General features: G+C 48.1%; 1 protein-coding gene across 1 annotated transcript; it reads left to right on the top strand.

Annotated features, from left to right (window-relative positions):
* The first annotated feature begins 12,941 nt into the window (after nucleotides 1-12,941).
* HCAR1 (hydroxycarboxylic acid receptor 1) lies at nucleotides 12,942-15,213 on the top strand. Its single transcript, XM_003280706.4, has one exon. The coding sequence runs from the start codon at nucleotides 13,435-13,437 to the stop codon at nucleotides 14,467-14,469; it is 1,035 nt and encodes a 344-aa protein (XP_003280754.2). The 5' UTR covers nucleotides 12,942-13,434; the 3' UTR covers nucleotides 14,470-15,213.
* Nucleotides 15,214-18,777: the final 3,564 nt, after the last annotated feature.

Raw genomic sequence — 18,777 nt, 5'->3', positions numbered from 1 at the left:
AGGAGGATTGCTTGAGCCCAGGAGTTAGAGGCTGCAGTGAGCCATGATCATACCACTGCACTCCAGCACCTTGGAGACAGAGTGAGACTCTGTCTAAAAAAAAAAAAGTCACTGTAGTGGGTTAAATATTGGCCTCCCTTGAAAATCTGTGTTCATGTCCTGTCCGCCAGAAACTATGAATATGACCGTATTTGGAGAAAGGGTCTTTGCAGATCTAATTAAGTTAAGGATCCCTAGATCGATGAGATCATTCATGATTACTGTGCCCTAAATCCAATGACAAATGTCCTTAGGAGAGACACATGGGAGAGAAGTCCATGTGAACACAGGGGCAGAGATTGGAGGAATGTGGTCGCAAGCTGAGGAAAGCTGACAGCCAATCAGAGGCTGGAAGGGAAAGGACAGTCTTCACTAGTCCCCCTAGAGAATGCACAGTCCTGCTGACGCCGTGATTTCAGACTTCTGGCCTCCAGCACCCTGAGAGACAGGAAGCTAATACAATGAGAAAATCAGGGTCCTGGCTGGGGAAGGAGTTTTGGGGAAACAGAGCCCCTGAATTTATACCACATAGACAGTTTCTCCCCCAACCACATGTTGGGTGAACCCAGGCAGGAATATTCACTTCCCGCCCTGGTCACGTATAAAGCAAACTGCTTTCTTTATAAAGCATCAGAGTATGGGGCACAACAGAGCCCAAGGGCCCCAAGCTCATGCCAGATCAGCCCGGCAGGTGTGTCCCCAAGTTCTATCAATTCACCTTTTCTGTGCAGTAGTGTCACCTCACAGCCAGGAGAAGAAGGAAGCTACCAGAAGTCTGGAATCATGGCAGGGCACTGTGACTCACGCCTGTAATCCCAGCACTTTGGGAGGCCAAGGTAGGTGGATCATGAGGTCAGGAGCTGGAGACCAGCCTGGCCAACATGGCGAAACCCCGTCTCTACTAAAAATATAACAATTAGCCAGGTGTGGTGGCGGGCGCCTGTAGTCCCAGCTACTTGGGAGGCTGAGACAGGAGAATTGCTTGAACCCGGGAGGTGGAGGTTGCAGTGAGCAGAGACCACACCACTGCACTCCAGCCTGGGTGACAGAGTGGTGACAGAGTGAGACTCTGTCTCAAAACAAACAAACAAAAGAATCTGTAATCATTTGTTGGTTGGTTCATTTATTTACCTGAGACATACTTATTGAGTAGCCCTTTGGTGCCAGGCACTGGGCTACGTACTGGAGAAACACATGTAAATCATTACAATGCTGCATGGTAAGTGTGAGGATGGCCAAAATGGCCCGGAGAAGCAGGCTTGACCCAGACTAGAGAAAGAAAATCACAGAAGGCTTCGGAGCTGTGGGGAAGTGAGGTCTACCGAACTTCTGATACGGTAGCCACAAACCATCTGTGGCTTTTACGTTTTATTTATTTATTTATTTACTTATTTTATTAAAAAAAGTTTTTTGAGACAAGGTCTTTCTGTGTCACCCAGGTTGGAGTGTAGTGGCGCAATTACGGCTCACTGCAGCCTTGGCCTCTCAGGCTCAAGTGATCCTCCCAGCTCAGCCTTCCAAGTAGCTGGGACTACGGGTGCATGCCACCAAACCCAGCTAAATTTTCCTAGTTGTTGTAGAGATGGGGTCTCACTTTGTTGCCCAGGCTGGTACATTTTAAGTTAACCAAAATTGAATTATAATGTGTGTGTGTGTGTGTGTATTTTTTGTTTGCTTGTTTGTTTTGAGATGGAGTTTCACTCTCGTTGCCCAGGCTGGAGTGCAATGGCGCCATCTCGGCTCACTGCAACCTCCACCTCCTGGCTTCAAGTGATTCTCCTGCCTCAGCCTCCCGAGTAGCTGGGATTACAGGTGCCTGCCACCACACCCGGCTAATTTTTGTATTTTTAGTAGAGATGGGGGTTTCACTATGTTGGCCAGGCTAGTCTCGAACTCCCGACCTCAGGTGATCTGCCTGTTTTGGCCTCCCAAAGTGCTGGGATTACAGGGGTGAGCCACTGCATCTGGCTGGAACTGAGTTTTTAATATTACTTAATTTTAGGCTAGGCGTGATGGCTCACGCCTGTAATCCCAGCACTTTGGGAGGCCAAGGCGGATGGATCACCTGAGGTCGGGAGTTCGAGATAAGCCTGGCCGACATGGAGAAACCCTGTCTCTACTAAAAATACAAAATTAGCCAGGCGTGGTGGTGCATGCCTGTAATCCCAGCTACTTGGGAGGCTGAGGTAGGAGAATAACTTGAATCCGGGAGGCGGAGCTTGGGTGAGCCAAGATCATGCCATTGCACTCCAGCCTGGGCGACAAAAGCCAAACTCCGTCTCAAAAAAAAAAAACAGGTCGAGTGCGGTGGCTCCTGCCTGTAATCCGAGCACTTTGGGAGGCCAAGGCAAGCAGATCACGAGGTCAGGAGATCGAGACCATCCTGGCACACACGGTGCAACCCCGTCTCTACTAAAATTACAAAACATAAGCCGGTAGTCCCAGCTACTCAGGAGGCTGAGGCAGGAGAATGGCGTGAACCCGGGAGGCGGAGCTTGCAGTGAGCCGAGATCGTGCCACTGCACTCCAGTCTGGGCGACAGAGCAAGACTCCGTCTCGAAAGAAAAGAAAAGAAAAGAAATAGAAACTCAGTTCCTATTCCCGATTTCCAGAGCTTAGTGGCTGCACGCATATTACAGAACATTTCCATCACGGTAGAAAGCTCTATTGGAAGAGGCTGGTCTAGGCTGAGGCCTACAAAAGAGCAGTTAGCCCTAGGAGGAAGGAAGAGTGTCTCCAGGGCTCCCTGTAAGGTGGCCTTTGCATACCATCGCAGTTATGACTCATGCTGGAGCTGTTGAGGCCAGTTCCTGTAGTGTCTTGCCTGCCATCTTGAATTCCCTGCTAAAGACAACGAGAAGGCACTGGAGTGTTCCGCAAGGTGAGTGACATCATCAGATTTGAGTTTTGGAGAATGGGCTGGAGGAGGAGCAAGACAGGAGGCAGGGGACCAATCAGCAAGCAGTTGCTTTCCTCCAAGACCTTGGGCCAGCCAAAATGGTAGAAATGTGCGTGAAGACATGCATGATGTACGATCTGCAGATTGCAGATTCTAGTTGGGCCCGGAAGAAGCAGGAATAACGGCAATGGCTTGAACTATTTGGTGGATGGTGCTAACAGTTCCCTTTGAGGCGGAATCTGAGGACGAGAATGAGAAACTTTTTTTTTTAACGTGTTGCTGCTTAAGGGAGTGGGCTTCAGTGATCTGCAGGGTCTCATTCCCTGATAACATCACCATGGCAGTTCACCACGGAAAACTCTAGAAAGAGAAAACCGCATACAAAGGCCCTGAACCTGCAGAATTCCTACATGACTACAGTGGGCTTTCCTTTGCTCTCTTTCAGCCTTTCCCCAAGTCCTTTACAATGCCACTTGCTTCTGTCTCCTTCTGCCACTGAATTCAAGGTCCCCTGCAAAACAGCCCCACTCTTCCTGGTTCGTTGATATGGACTCCAAATTCCGAATTCCTCAAATGTTCCTTAGATGCCCTACAATCTTAACTTCTCCCATGCTCTTCCCTTTGTCTGGAAATGTCTGTTCCTTCTTTTATTCCCCTAGAAATTTTTCTTTTTCTTTTTTTTTTTTTTGAGACAGAGTCTCGCTCTGTCGCCCAGGCTGGAGTGCAGTGGCGCAATCTCGGCTCACTGCAAGCTCCGCCTCCTGGGTTCCTGGGTTCACGCCATTCTCCTGCCTCAGCCTCTCCGAGTAGCTGGGACTACAGGCGCCCACCACCACGCCCAGCTAATTTTTTGTATTTTTAGTAGAGATGGAGTTTCACCGTGGTCTCGATCTCCTGACCTCGTGATCCGCCCGCCTCGGCCTCCCAAAGTGCTGGGATTACGAGCGTGAGCCACCACGCCCGGCCAATTTTTCTTTTCTTTTTTCTTTTTTTGAGATAGGGTCTCACTCTGTTGCCCGGGCTGGAGTGCAGTGGTGCAGTCTTGGCTCACTGCAACCTCCGCCTCCCAGGTTCAAGCAATTCTCATGCCTTAGCCTCCCGAGTAGCTGGGATTATAGGCACCCACCACCACACCCAGCTGATTTTTCTATTTTTAGTAGAGATGTAGAGATGGGGTTTCACCATGTTGCCCAGGCTGGTCTCGAACTCCTGAGCTCAGGCAATACTCCCACCTTGCATTCCCCAAGTGCTGGAATTACAAGCGTGAGCCACCACACCTGGCCTAAAATAAAGTTATACCTATAAAATTAAAATATGTGGCTGGGTGTGGTAACTCACACCTGTAATCCCAGCTCTTTGGGAGGCCAAGGTGGGAGTATCGCCTGAGTCCAGGAGTTTGAGACCAGCCTGGGCAAAAGGCAAGACCTGTCTCTACAAAAAATAATTAAAAAAACCAATTAGCCAAGCCTGCTGGTGCATGCCTGTAGTCCCAGCTACTTGGGAGGCGTGGGAGAATCGCTTGAACCCAGGAGGTCAAGGCTGCAGTGAGCCAAGATCATGCCAGTAACCCCAGCCTGGGCAACAGAGTGGGACCCTGTCTCATAAAATAAAAGCCGGACGCAGTGACTCACGCCTGTAATCCCAGCAATTTTGGAGGCTGAGTCGGGCGGATCACTTGAGGTCGGGAGTTCGAGACCAGCCTGACCAACATGGAGAAACCCCGTCTCAACTAAAAATACAAAATTAGCCGGGCGTGGTGGCACATGCCTGTAATCCTAGCTACTAGGGAGGCTGAGGCAGGAGAATTGCTTGAACCTGGGAGGCGGAGGTTGCGGTGAGCTGAGATCACACCACTGCACTCCAGCCTGGGCAACAAGAGTGAAACGCCGTCTCAAAAAAAATAAATAAAATAAATAAAATAAAATAAAAATATGTGTATACATTACTCTGTATCACCTAATATCATTTCACATATCATCTGTGGTGTGTCTAATTCATTGTGGAAAATATTACTTTAAACTACGTATTCTATTTGTTTTACTTTATTGTTATGTATCCTAGGCCCTCCTTATCTGTGGTTTTGCTTTCCGGGGCTTTCGGTTACTTGTGGTCAGCTATGGCACAAAAATATTCAGTGGAAAATTCCAGAAACAAACATAAGTTTTAAATGGCATAGCATTCTGAGTAACATGATGAAGTCTCTCGCCATCCCTGCTGGGGATGTGAATCCTCTCTTTCCCAGCGTATCTACACTGTAGACGCCACCGACCTGGTAGTCACTTAGTAGCTGTCTTGGTTCCCAGATCCAAAACCCACGGGGCACATAGAACTCGGTGCTGTCTGCAGTTTCAGTCATCCACTGGGGTCTTGGAACATCTTCCCCACAGATAAGGGGGGACTACTGTGCTTGTCTTATTTCCGCGGCTCAACACTCAGCTCCAGGTGACAGATAAACTCTTCCTCATTTTGGGTGTCCTGAAGCATCTAGAAAACACTTTAGAGGTCGCTTCAATAAATATACATATTTCTTGAGACAGGATCTCATTCTGTTGCCCAGGTTGGTGTGTGGTGGCACATTCTTGGCTCACTGCAACCTCCACCTCCTGGGTTCAAGTGATTCTCCTGCCTCAGCCTCCAAAGTAGCTGGGATTGCAGGTGCCCGCAACCACACCTGGCTAAATTCTGTATTTTTTATAGAGACAGGGTTTCACCATGTTGGCCAGGCTGGTCTCAAACTCCTGATCTCAAATGATCTGCCCACCTCAGCCTCCCAAAGTGCTGGGATGGCAGCCATGTATCACCACACCCAGCTCATTTTTCTTTCTTTTTTTTTTTTTTTGTTGTAGAGATGGGTTTTCGCCATGTTGTCCAGGCTGGTCTCTAACTCCTGGGCTCAGGAGATCCACCCGCCTCAGGCTCCCAAGATGCTGGGATTACAGGCATGAGCCACCGCACCTGGCCTTTTCCTTTCTTTTTAAGACAGAGTAGTGTTCCATTGTGTGTATAGACCACATTCTGTTTATCTGTTTATCAGCTGATGGACTCCTGGGCTGCTCCTGCCTTTTGGCTATTGTGATGATACTGCTATGAACGTGAGTGTACAAATACCTGTTCAAGTCCCTGCTTTCAATTCTTTCAGGCATACATCCAGAAGTAGAATTGCTGGATCTCAATTATTTTTAGTAACTGCCGCATTGTTTTCCATATTTTGCATTCCCACCAACAACGCACAAGGGTTTCAATTTCTCCACGATTTTACCAATGCCTATTTTCTGTGTGTGTGTGTGTGTGTGTGTGTGTGTTTTTAGACGGGAGTCTCGCTCTGTCGCCTAGGCTGGAGTGCAGTGGTGCTCTCTCAGCTCACTGAAAGCTCCACCTCCCGGGTTCGTGCCGTTCTCCTGCCTCAGCCTCCCAAGTAGCTGGGACTACAGTTGCCCACCACTACGCCTGGCTCATTTTTGTGTGTTTTTAGTAGAGACAGGGTTTCACCGTGTTAGCCAGAATGGCCTCGATCTCCTTACCTTGTGATCCGCCTGCGTCGGCCTCCCAAAGTGCTGGGATTACAATCGTGAGCCACCGCACCCAGATTTTTTTCTATTTTTTTAACCAATAACTATCCTAATGTGTGTGAAGTGGTATCTTATGGTTTTGATTTGGATTTCCCTAGTGAAATAGCAATACTGAGTATCTTAGTGGCAAATGTGTTTATTGGCCATTTGTATATCTTCTTTGGAGATATGCCTATTCAAGTCATTTGCCTTTTTTTTTCTTTTTCTTCTTTTTTTGAGATGGAGTCTCACTCTGTAGCCCATGCTGGAGTCCGGTGGCACATTCTTAGCTCACTGCATCCTCCGCCTCCGGGGTTCAATCAATTTTCCTGCCTCAGCCTCCTGAGTAGCTGGGACTACAGGTGTGCGCCACCACGCGCAGCTAATTTTTTTATTTTTATTTTATTTAATTAATTAATTTATTTTTTTGAGACAGAGTCTTGCTCTGTCACCCAGGCTAGAGTGCACTGACACAATTTCGGCTCACTGCCAGCTCCGCCTCCCGGGTTCATACCATTCTCCTGCCTCAGCCTCCCAAGTAGCTGGGACTATAGGCGCCCGCCACCATGCCTGGCTCATTTTTTATATCTTTAGTAGAGACGAGGTTTCACCATGTTAGCCAGGATGGTCTCGATCTCCTGACCTCGTGAACCACTGGTCTCAGCCTCCCAAAGTGCTGGGATTACAGGCGTGAGCCGCTGTGCCCGGCCTATTTTTTAATTAGGTTGTTTTTTGTTGATGTTGTATTTGATTTGTAAGAGCTCTTTGTATATTTTGGATATTAATCCTTTATCACATACATGTGGTTTGCAAATACTTTCTCCCATCGCATGGATTGCCTTGTATATTAGTCCACTTTCACACTGCTGATAAAGACATATCCAAGACTGAGCAATTTACAAAAGAAAGAGGTTTAATGGACTCACAGTTCCACGTGGCTGGGGAGGCCTCAAAATCATGGTGGAAGCTGAAAGGCACATCTCACATGGCCGCAGACAAGAAGAAGGAGCTTGTGCAGGGAAACTCCCCTTTACAAAACCATCAGATCTTGTGAGACTTATTCACTATCACAAGAATAGCACAGAAAAGTCCTGCCCCTGATTCAATTCCCTCCCACTGGGTCCCTCCCATGTGGGAGTTATGGGAGCTACAATTCAAGATGAGATTTGGGTGGGGACACAGCAAAACCATATCACCTTGTCTATTTTTTTGTTTGCTTGTTTTGTTTATATTTTTAATGTGGAGTCTCACTCAGTCACCCAGGCTGGAGTGCAGTGGCGCAATCTCAGCTTACTGCAACCTCTGCCTCCCAAGTTCAAGGGATTCTCCTGCCTCAGCCTCCCAAGAAGCTGAGACTACAGATATGTGCCACCAGCCCCAGCTAATTTTTGTATTTTTAGTAGAGACGAGGTTTCACCATGTTGGCCAGGCTAGCCTCAAACTCCTGACCTCAAGTGATCGGCCTCCCAAAGTGCTGGGATGACAGACGTGAGCCACTGCACCTGACCTCACCTTGTCTGTTGATAGTGAGTGCCCTTTGAGGCACAAAGGTTTTAATTTTGGTGGAGTCCAATTTATCTATTTTTCTTTTGTTCCTTGTGTTTTTGGCATCATATCCAAAAATCATTGCCTTAGTCAATGTCATTAAGCTTTTCCCCTGTGTTTTCTAAGAGTTTTGTAGTTTTAGCTTTTACATCTAGATCTTGGATCTATTTTGAATTAATTTTTAGATTTACTTATTTATTTTTGAGACAGAGTCTCATTCTGTCACCCAGGCTGGAGTGCAGTGGCTGTGATCTCAGCTCATTGCAACTTCTGCCTCCCTGGTTCAAGCAATTCTCCTGCCTCAACCTCCCAAGTAGCTGGGTTTACAGGCGCCCACCACCACGCCTGGCTAATTTTCATATTTTTAGGAGAGACAGGGTTTCACCGTGTTGGTCACGCTGGTCTTGAACTCCTGACCTTGTGATCCACCTGCCTCAGCCTCTCAAAGTGCTGGGATTACAGGCATGAGTCACTGCGCCTGGTCTATTTGTTTATTTTTTTAGATGGAGTCTTGCTCTTGTCCTCCAGACTGGAGTGCAAGGGTGCCATCTCGGCTCACTGCAACCTCCGCCTCCCAGCTTCAAGCAATTCTCCTGCCTCACTCTCCCGAGTAGCTGGGACTACAGGTGCCTGCCACCACATCTGGCTAATTTTTATATTTTTAACAGAGCTGGAGTGTTACCATGTTGGCTAGACTGGTCTTGAACTCCTGATCCCAGGTGATCTGCCCTCCTTGGCCTCCCATAGTGCTGGGATTACAGGTGTGAGCCACCGCCTGGCCAATTTTTTTTTTTTTTTTTTTTTTTTTTGAGACAGATTCTCACTCTGTGACCCAAGCTGGAGTGCAGTGGTGCAATCTTGGCTCACTGCAACCTCCACCTCCTGGGTTCAAGCGATTCTTGTGACTCAGCCTCTGGAATAGCTGGGACTACAGGCATGCACCACCACGACTGGCTAATTTTTTTTTTTTTTTTTTTGAGACAAAGTCTCACTCTTGTCCCCTAGGCTGGAGTGCGATGGCGCTATCTCGGCTCACTGCAACCTCTGCCTCCCGGGTTCAAGTGATTCTGCTGCCTCAGCCCCCCAAGTAGCTGGGATTACAGGCACCTGCCACGACGCCCGGCTAGTTTTGGTATTTTTAGTAGAGACAGGGTTTCCAAGTTGGCCAGGCTGGTCTTGAACTCCTGACCTTAGGTGACCCACCCACCTTTGCCTCCCAAAGTGTTGGGATTACAGGAGTGAGCCACCACTCCTGGCCACGATCGGCTAGTTTTTGTAGTTTTAGTAGAGTTGGGGTTTCACCATGTCGGTCAGGCTGGTCTCGAACTCCTGTCGGTCAGGCTGGTCTCGAACTCCTGACCTCAAGTGATCTGCCTCCCAACATGCTGGGATTACAGGCATGAGCCTAGATAGATCTAAATTTGGTGCACAAAGGAATAGGGCACCAGAGCATGATCTTCAGCAGGAAGTCCAAGAAGAGAGAGACAGCATCTTCTTGAAGCCCTGGGGTAGAATAAGATCAGATTGTATGTGAAAAACCAGTAGACTTTTGGGGCGGGCGCGGTGGCGCACGTCTGTAATCCCAGCACTTTGAAAGGCCGAGGCAGGCAGATCGCTTGAACCCAGGAGTTCAGGACCAGCCTGACCAGTATGGTGAGACCTTGTCTCTACAAAATAAACAAAAATTAGCCAGGCATGGTGGCACGTGCCTGTGGTCCCAGCAACTTGTGAGGCTGAGGTGGGAGGATCGCTTGAGCCTGGGAAGCACAGGTTGAAAGTAGCTACATTTGTGCCACTGCACTCTAGCCTTAGCGACAGAGCCAGACTCTATCTCAAAACATACAAACCAAAAAAAAAACCAAACCAAAAAAACCAATAGATTTTCAGAGGAATAGATGCCATTTTTTTCTTCCTTAATCCTCTGCCTTCCAGCTAATTCTACAGTCACACACACACACACACACACACACACACAAAATAGAGAAGAAGGTGATTTGACAAGACAAAGGATTTAGAAAAGAAAGGCAGGTGTTGGTCATGTGGAAAAAAAGGAAGTATTTGTGTTTACAAGAATCCCGACAGTATCTGAGAATGTAGAATGAAGAATATTTTCCATTTGTTAAAAAATCCAGGCTAAGCATATGAAGTACTCAGGGTTACCCCTCTGACCTCATCTTGGGGTGTTTCAGCCTACCATGGTTACCCCTGTTAGTCAGCACCTTATCACAGAATCACAAAGGCCCACAAAGTGAAAGTGGTTACAATGAGCTCTCATGAAAAGTAGGAGTTAGGTGTGGCACGGTGGCTTACACCTGTAATCCCAGCACTTTGAGAGGTCAAGGTGGGTGGATCACTTGAGCCCAGGAGTTTGAGACCTGGACAACATGGCAAAACCCCGTCTCTACAAAAAATACAAAAATTAGCTGGGCATGGTAGCATGCGCCTATAGTCCCAGCCACTCAGGAGGCTAAGGTGAGAGGATGGCTTGAGCCTGGGAGATTGAGGCTACAGTGAGCCAAGACAGAGCCACTGCACTCCAGCCTGGACAACAGAGTCAGACTCTGTCTCAAAAAAAAGAAAGAGAGAGAGGGAGGGAGGGGGAGGGAGAGAGAGAGAGAGAGAAAGAGAAAGAGAGAAAGAGAGAAAGAAAAGAAAGAAAAGTAGGAGTTATTCATCCAGGCCAAGAGTATGAAGTTTGTCTTCAAAGAACTCCTGAATTTGTGGGGGAACTAGATATAGACGTTTGACAAACACGTTTATTTATTAGAGGTTATGAGACTAGCGAGTAGGGTGGAAGGAGGAAAGTGGCAGGAAAATCATACTGGAAAGGTAGGTTGGGAACCAACTGTGAAGGACCTTGTACGTCAATCCAAGGAATGTGACCTTCAACCTAGAGCAGAGGTGACAAACTCAAAATCCCACAGAGACTAGGCTTGCCAATGAGGAAAGCCAACCAGATGTAAGGCAATAGGGAGTGGTGGGGACTGTGGCAAACAGTAAAGCTCATTCTCTGTCTACAGGGGCTCATTCTCTGTCTCTACTCTGTCTACTCTAAGCTCCAGCTGATTGTTTCCACGTGGGAGTGTCGGCCCAGTGTGGCCAGATCTTCCAGTGTTCTAAGAGATAGCAGAAATCCAGGTTTCTATAGGACGGCACCAGGTTTTAAAAACATATCAGCCAAGCCAGGCTGGTTTTTAAACCAAATATGGTCCACAGGCCATCATTCTAGTGCCTTGGCAGATTGAAGGGAGCTAGTGAAGATTTTTAAGTGAAAAAAGGTATATGATCATATCTGTGCTTTAGAAAAATCAGATTGTTGTGTAGAAGATGACTTACAGGAAATAGATGAGAGGAAGGGAAACCAGTTAGGAAACTGTTTCAACAGTTCAGGTGGGAAGTGACCGCAGTCTGTGCTAGGGCGAGGCAGGGGAGAATGTGGGTGGACAGATTTGGAGTCCAGCATCCAGTGGGAAGAATTTAGCTTCAGTGTGCATCTAGAAGACAGACACATTCTTTCGATGCAAACCCTCTTTTCCACCCCATTTTTTTTTTTTTTTTTTTTTTTTTGAGACAGAGTCTCTGTTGCCCAGGCTGGAGTGCAGTGGCGCGATCTGGGCTCACTGCAACCTCTACCTCCCGGGTTCAAGTGATTCTCCTGCCTCAGCCACCTGAGTAACTGGGATTACAGACATGTGCCACAACACCTGACTGATTTTTGTATATTTTTAGTAGAGATGGGGTTTCACCATGTTGGCAAGACTGGTCTGGAACTCCTGACCTCAAGTCATCCACCTGCCTTGGCCTCCCAAAGTGCTGGGATTATAGATGTGAGCCACCGCGACTGGCCTCCACCCCATTTTCTTTCTTTCTTTCTGTTTTGTCTTTTTTTTTTTTTTTTTTTTTTGAGACGGAGTCTCGTTCTGTCACCCAGGCTGGAGTGCAGTGGTGCAATCTCGGCTCACTGCAGGCTCCGCCTCCCGGGTTCACGCCATTCTCCTGCCTCAGCCTCCCGAGTAGCTGGGACTACACGCGCCTGCCACCACGCCTGGCTCATTTTTTGTATTTTTAGTAGAGATGGGGTTTTACTGTGTTAGCCAGGATGGTCTCGATCTCCTGACCTCGTGATCCGCCCGTCTTGGCCTCCAAAAGTGCTTGGATTACAGGCGTGAGCCACCGTGCCCGGCCTCCACCCCATTTTCTAAACTGGAAGCTGAAAGGCACAGGGCAGATTAATAATCCTTAAAGCCAAAGGACAGGAAATTTTGGCGAAGACTCCAGTTTTTTGTGCAGTCTAATGTTACTCCTGATTGCTTTAGAGATGGATTCCTTAATCAACTCCTCCAATCCTCTTCCGCCCCCAGGGGGCAGTTTTAATTGATGGGCTCAGCACATAATTGAAATTAAAAACGTACATCTCCTGGTGTTTGGCTCATTCAAGCAGCCAATGGAAACTCAGAGCTAAATCTTTGTAAAAGTTCTAGGCTCTGCTTCCCAGCAGAGGGGGAAACCGGCTCCCAAAGAGGCCGTTTTGTGGAGACAGACATCTGAGAAGTGGGCTCCGGATCTATTTCATGGTCTTGGTGGTTGTGCAACTGGCCACTTGGGTTCACGGAAGGATGCAAAGGGCAGGGAGGTGGGAATAGAGCGGGGGAAAGGTGACTCCCGTCAAAGAATTTTTCTAACATCTATCAAGTATCGTGATTAGAACTTTTTTCTCCGCAGACTCCTCCAATTTTTGAGCGCGGTATTTTTCGGCACAGGAAGTGGCCCGGAGGAGCTGCAGAGCAAAGCCTCCCCTCTCTGGCACCGCATGGGAGTGCCCCGTGGGATGAGGGAGAGGACAAGGCAGTCAGGCAAAGGTTAGAGGAGGAAAGCAAAGGCAGGGGCCCAGAACCACTCCAGGAAATGTTTGGATTTCTCCACCAGGAGGGAGGACAAACAAGCTTTTTTCTTGCCTTCTGGGCAGCTTTGTGTGCTCTCCAGCACGGAGTCCGAGGAGGAACAGCGAAGCTGAAAATAAAAATTATTCTGGCGCTGGACCCAATCGCTCTACGGCATCAATCTCATCAGACCCCCCCACCCTACCGCCTCTCAGAAATGACCACTTTTGCAAAATTGCATGCATTTCCAAGCTTCATCCGGCTCCAGGCTTGGCCTCTCCGAGAGGCAGGCGGCTTGTGAGACGGGCTCCAGAGAAAAGACCTCCCTGGGTCTCTCATTTCCTGGCTGAAGTTTCTCTTCTCGCTGCTGTGGCAGCATCCAACCCACACACAGGACCCGCATCCTGGGTGATGAAGTCAGACACGCAGCAGCTGGGTGAGTGCTAACGCTCAGATAAGCATCTGTGCCATTGTGGGGACTCCCTGGGCTGCTCCGCACCCGGACACTTGCTCTGTCCGCGCCATGTACAACGGATCGTGCTGCCGCATCGAGGGGGACACCATCTCCCAGGTGATGCCGCCGCTGCTCATTGTGGCCTTTGTGCTGGGCGCACTAGGCAATGGGGTCGCCCTGTGTGGTTTCTGCTTCCACATGAAGACCTGGAAGCCGAGCACTGTTTACCTTTTCAACTTGGCCGTGGCTGATTTCCTCCTTATGATCTGCCTGCCTTTTCGGACAGACTATTACCTCAGACGTAGACACTGGGCTTTTGGGGACATTCCCTGCCGAGTGGGGCTCTTCACGTTGGCCATGAACAGGGCCGGGAGCATCGTGTTCCTTACGGTGGTGGCTGTGGACAGGTATTTCAAAGTGGTCCACCCCCACCACGCGGTGAACACTATCTCCACCCGGACGGCGGCTGGCATCGTCTGCACCCTGTGGACCCTAGTCATCGTGGGAACACTGTATCTTTTGCTGGAGAACCATCTCTGTGTGCAAGAGACGGCGGTCTCCTGTGAGAGCTTCATCATGGAGTCGGCCAATGGCTGGCATGACATCATGTTCCAGCTGGAGTTCTTTCTGCCCCTCGGCATCATCTTATTTTGCTCCTTCAAGATTGTTTGGAGCCTGAGGCGGAGGCAGCAGCTGGCCAGACAGGCTCGGATGAAGAAGGCGACCCGGTTCATCATGGTGGTGGCCATTGTGTTCATCACGTGCTACCTGCCCAGCGTGTCCGCTAGACTCTATTTCCTCTGGACGGTGCCCTCGAGCGCCTGCGATCCCTCTGTCCACGTGGCCCTGCACATCACCCTCAGCTTCACCTACATGAACAGCATGCTGGATCCCCTGGTGTATTATTTTTCAAGCCCCTCGTTTCCCAAATTCTACAACAAGCTCAAAATCTGCAGTCTGAAACCCAAGCAGCCAGGACACTCAAAAACACAAAGGCCGGAAGAGAAGCCAATTTCGAACCTCGGTCGCAGGAGTTGCATCAGTGTGACAAATAGTTTCCAAAGCCAGTCTGATGGGCAGTGGGATCCCCACATTGTTGAGTGACACTTAACGAGCAGACCAACCACACTGAGGAACATAGAGTGGTGATTTAGAATTAACTCATGCTAGGGGGGTCGGGGGCTTTGAAAATGCTACCCCCCTTTCTTATTGCAAGACGGCTTCATGCACAGGAACTGCATCCTTCTCATTCTGTCGGAAATGAAATTCACACAACTATACCTTCTGGGGAGGTTCCAGTTGATTGAAGTGAGTTGGCTGCATTTTCTTATCTGATCACAATGGCAGGGGACAGAATGTGCATGGAGTGGAGCGTGTGTGTGTTGGGAGGAGGGCTAGGAACTGCACAGCCCCTGTGTAATTTTTGTTGTTTGTTTTTGTTTTGAGACAGAGTCTCGCCCTGTCTCCCAGGCTGGAATCAAGTGGCACAGTCTCGGCTCACTGCAACCTCCGCCTCCCGGGTTCAAGCAATTCTCCTGCCTCAGCCTCCCGAGTAGCTGGGATTAGAGGCACCAGCCAACACACCCGGCTAATTTTTGTATTTTTTGTAGAGACAGGGTTTTGCCATGTTGGCCAGGCTGGTCTCGAGCTCCTGACCTCAGGTGACCCGCCTGCCTTGGCCTCCCAAAGTGGTGGGATCATAGGCGTGAGCCACGGTGCCCGGCCTCCCGTGTGTCATTTTAAATGGCTAAGTAAATGGGTATATGTGTTTAAATGGGGCATGTTCTCTCTCTTAGGGGGTAGGGGGCAGTTAGTAGCACTTCATATCTTCTGACCTTAAATCATTCCTTATCTCAGAAAATAGAAACCGGGCTAAGTCAATCAATACTTTATTTCAGGCCGAATGAGGATCTTTAGATTGGGATGTATAGATCTATCAATTTTCATCTTTACATTTCTTTGTATATCTGTACATTTTGTCCAAATGTACATCTGTTTGTTTGTCATCGTTGTGACTTCCCGGTAGCCCAAGAACAACAACAACAAAACAATCTGCTCTGACCTTCTTCAAATCTTTGTATTTCAAAGAAGGTGCTGAGGGATCTGTTTCCTTGCCCTGGCTTCTCCAGTGGGATGTGCTGAGTCCAATACAATTGCTTTTATAATTGCTTTTGACGACTTGTCATGTGACTGTGAATTGAAATTATTCATTTACTTATTCTCCAAGTATTTACTGAATTCGTATTTGGTGGCAGGCACTATACTGTGTAATTTTTAGTGGAGGGTCGTTAGTCAACTCTTATGTGACAGTAAAGTTTTTTGGGTGGTGGGGGCAGAGAAGTTAAGAGCTTTCATCCTGGCTGGGCACTGTGGCTCAAGCCTGTAATCCCAGCACTTTGGGAGGCCGAGGCGGGCGGATCATGAGGTCAGGAGATCGAGACCATCCTGGCTAACACGGTGAAACCCCGTCTCTACTAAAATTACAAAAAAATTAGCTGGGCGTGGTGGCGGGCGCCTGTAGTCCCAGCTACTCGGGAAGCTGAGGCAGGAGAATGGCGTGAACCCGGGAGGCGGAGCTTGCAGTGAGCCCAGATCGCGCCACTGCACTCCAGCCTGGGCGACAGAGCAAGACTCCGTCTCAAAAAAAAAAAAAAAAGAGCTTTCATTCTTTCACGGAATACAGTTTCTAGACAGATTCTGTGTGAACATCAGTGTTCTTCTCTTATTGCAAGACTGCCTCATACACATGAGTTTCCCAAATGTGTACCTGGACCCCTCGAAACAGAGGACTCTACGAAATGACAAGCTGCCCCTACCCTGAATTAGGGGGAAACATTCCAGGCCAACTCTAGCTCCTTTCCCAAGCTACAAAGTGGTGAACGTGGTTCTCAACTCCTTAATTTATACTCTCTCAAATGCCCGGGATACTCTACCCACTTAAGAACTTTGCCAACTTCTGGGGGCCGGGCATGGTGGCTCATGCCTGTGATCCCAGCACTTTGGGAGACTGAGGTGGGTGGATCACCTGCGGTCAGGAGTTCTGGACCAGCCTGACCAACAAGGAGAACACTCGTCTCTACTAAAAATACAAAATTAGCCTGGTGTGGTGGCGCATGCCTATAATCCCAGCTATTCGGGAGGCTGAGGCAGGAAAATCGCTTGAACCCAAGAGGTGGAGGTTGTGGTGAACTGAGATCGCGCCATCGCACTCCAGACTGGGCCGTAAGAGTGAGACGCTGTCTCAAAAAAAAAAAAAAAAAGAACTTTGCCAACTTCTAGTTCTTTGGCCTCAAAACACCCCTCTAGGCTGTCCCTATTATTCCTTTTTTCAGAGGCACTTCACAGCCTAGTGATGAAAATATGAGCTATAGAGCATTAGATGCATCTAAGTTTGAATCCCAGCTTAAGCATTTACTAGGTCTGTGATCTTAGGGCAGCTTGTGTTTTTAGACACTGAGTCTCGCTCTATTGCCCAGGCTGGAGTACAGTGGCATGATCACAGCTCACTGCAGCCTCAAACTCCTGGGCTCAAGTGTTCCTCCCACCTCAGTCTCCTGAATAGCTGGGAGTACAGGCATGAGCCACCACACTCAGCTAATTTTTAAATTTTTTTTATAGAGACGAGGTCTCACTCACTGCGTTGTCCAAGCTGGTCTCAAACTCCTGGCCTCAAGCAATCCTCCCACCTTGGCCTCCCAAAGTATTGGGATTGCCTGCATGAGCCACTGCTCCCAGCCTGGCATATATATATATATATATATATATTTTTTTTTTGAGATGGAGTCTCGCTCTGTCGCCCAGACTGGAGTACAATGGCCCAGTCTCAGCTTACTGCAAGCTCTGCCTCCCAGGTTCACGCCATTCTCCTGCCTCAGCCTCCCAAGTAGCTGGGACTACAGGTGCCCTGCCACCACGCCAGGCTAATTTTTTGTATTTTTAGTACAGATGGTGTTTCACTGTGTTAGCCAGGATGGTCTTGATCTCCTGACTTGTGATCTGCCTGCCTCGGCCTCCCAAAGTGCCGAGGTGTAAGCCACCGCGCCCCGCCCAGCCTGGCAGATTTTATTTAACCATTTGTAGCTTCATTTTCCTAAAGTGCTGGGATTACAGGCGTGAGTCACTGCACCCGACTCAGCCTGGCAGATTTTATTTAACTATTTGTAGCTTCATTTTCCTCGTCTGTCAAACAGGGATACTGTAATACAACCTCAGTGTGTCATTGGACAGTTTAAATGAGTGTACATTCCTGAAGTGTCAGAAATTTGCTCACTGTTATATACCCAATGCCTAGAAAAGGACCTGCACATAGCAGGTGCTCAGTAAATGTTTGTTAAATGAATGAATGATTAAGTGCATCTAAAGCATTAAGCATAGCTCCTGGCAGTAAGTGCTCAATATTATGACTTCTTATATTAACACGTTTTACACATAAAGAAATGGAGGCACGAAAGCAATTTCCTTTGGGGTTTAGAGTCTTAAGTTGTTCCTCTGTTATCACGCCTGAATTCCCCCGCCCCTCAGTTACCTGGGGAAGAGTAAAGGCAAGAGTTCTTACCAGCATTAAAGAGTCATACATCCTCCTGATAGGAATCTGTGAAAACACACACTTCTGCTTTTAGTTCTATTCTTAGAATTCTCTCCTGGGCTGTTGCTCCTTTGTTCCTTCATCATAATAAAAACGGATTCTGAAAGCAAATCTGTGTCCTGTGTGTGACTCTAGGTCAAAGGACCCCTAGGATTTTGCCCTCTAAGGAAAAAAACTAAAATATCCAGAACTGCATGGCAGGCAGGCAGGCAGAGGTTCTCACCAAAAAAACAGCAAGCACAAACAAAAAGAAAAATCAAATCCAAACTGAAATACAGTCTTGACTCTAAATTTGCTTCCCTTTTTACGTTCGCAGAATGTGACGAAAAATACATCTTAGCAAGAAGTTTCTTTGGACATTGTAAAGAAGTGGAGTATAGCTTTGTCGACAACACTTTGTTTAAACTATCTGAAACAGGAAAATGACTGATTTAGAGGAAAATGTGTTCTTTCTCTCTCTCTCTCTTTTTTTTTTTTTTTTTGGTGAGACGGGGTCTCACTGTGTTGCCCAGGCTGGAGTGCAGTGGTGTGATCGTGGCTCACTGCAACCTCGACTTCTGGGCTCAAGCGATCCTCCCACCTCAGCCTCCCTAGTAGCTGGGGCCACAGGTACACTCCACCATGTCCAGCTAATTTTTCTGTAATTTTTGTAGAGATGGGGTCTCATTATGTTGCCCAGGCTCGTCTCAAACTCCTGGGTTCAAGTGATCCTTCCTCCTTGTTCCTCCTTTTAGAGTCTTTCAGGAAAAGTCACATGAAAGCTGGAAGAGCTATAAGTCTATAGGGATGACGTGGAAAAAACAAGAGGTATCTTTTATTCGTGCTAA

This window comes from Nomascus leucogenys, chromosome 10 (assembly GCF_006542625.1).
Source record: "Nomascus leucogenys isolate Asia chromosome 10, Asia_NLE_v1, whole genome shotgun sequence".
Taxonomy (NCBI): Eukaryota; Metazoa; Chordata; class Mammalia; order Primates; family Hylobatidae; genus Nomascus; species Nomascus leucogenys.
This window is presented reverse-complemented; position numbering and strand designations above follow the sequence as displayed.

Excerpts from the sequence above, each read along its gene's own strand:
- HCAR1 (XM_003280706.4), top strand. The coding sequence starts at position 13,435 with ATGTACAACGGATCGTGCTGCCGCATCGAGGGGGACACCATCTCCCAG.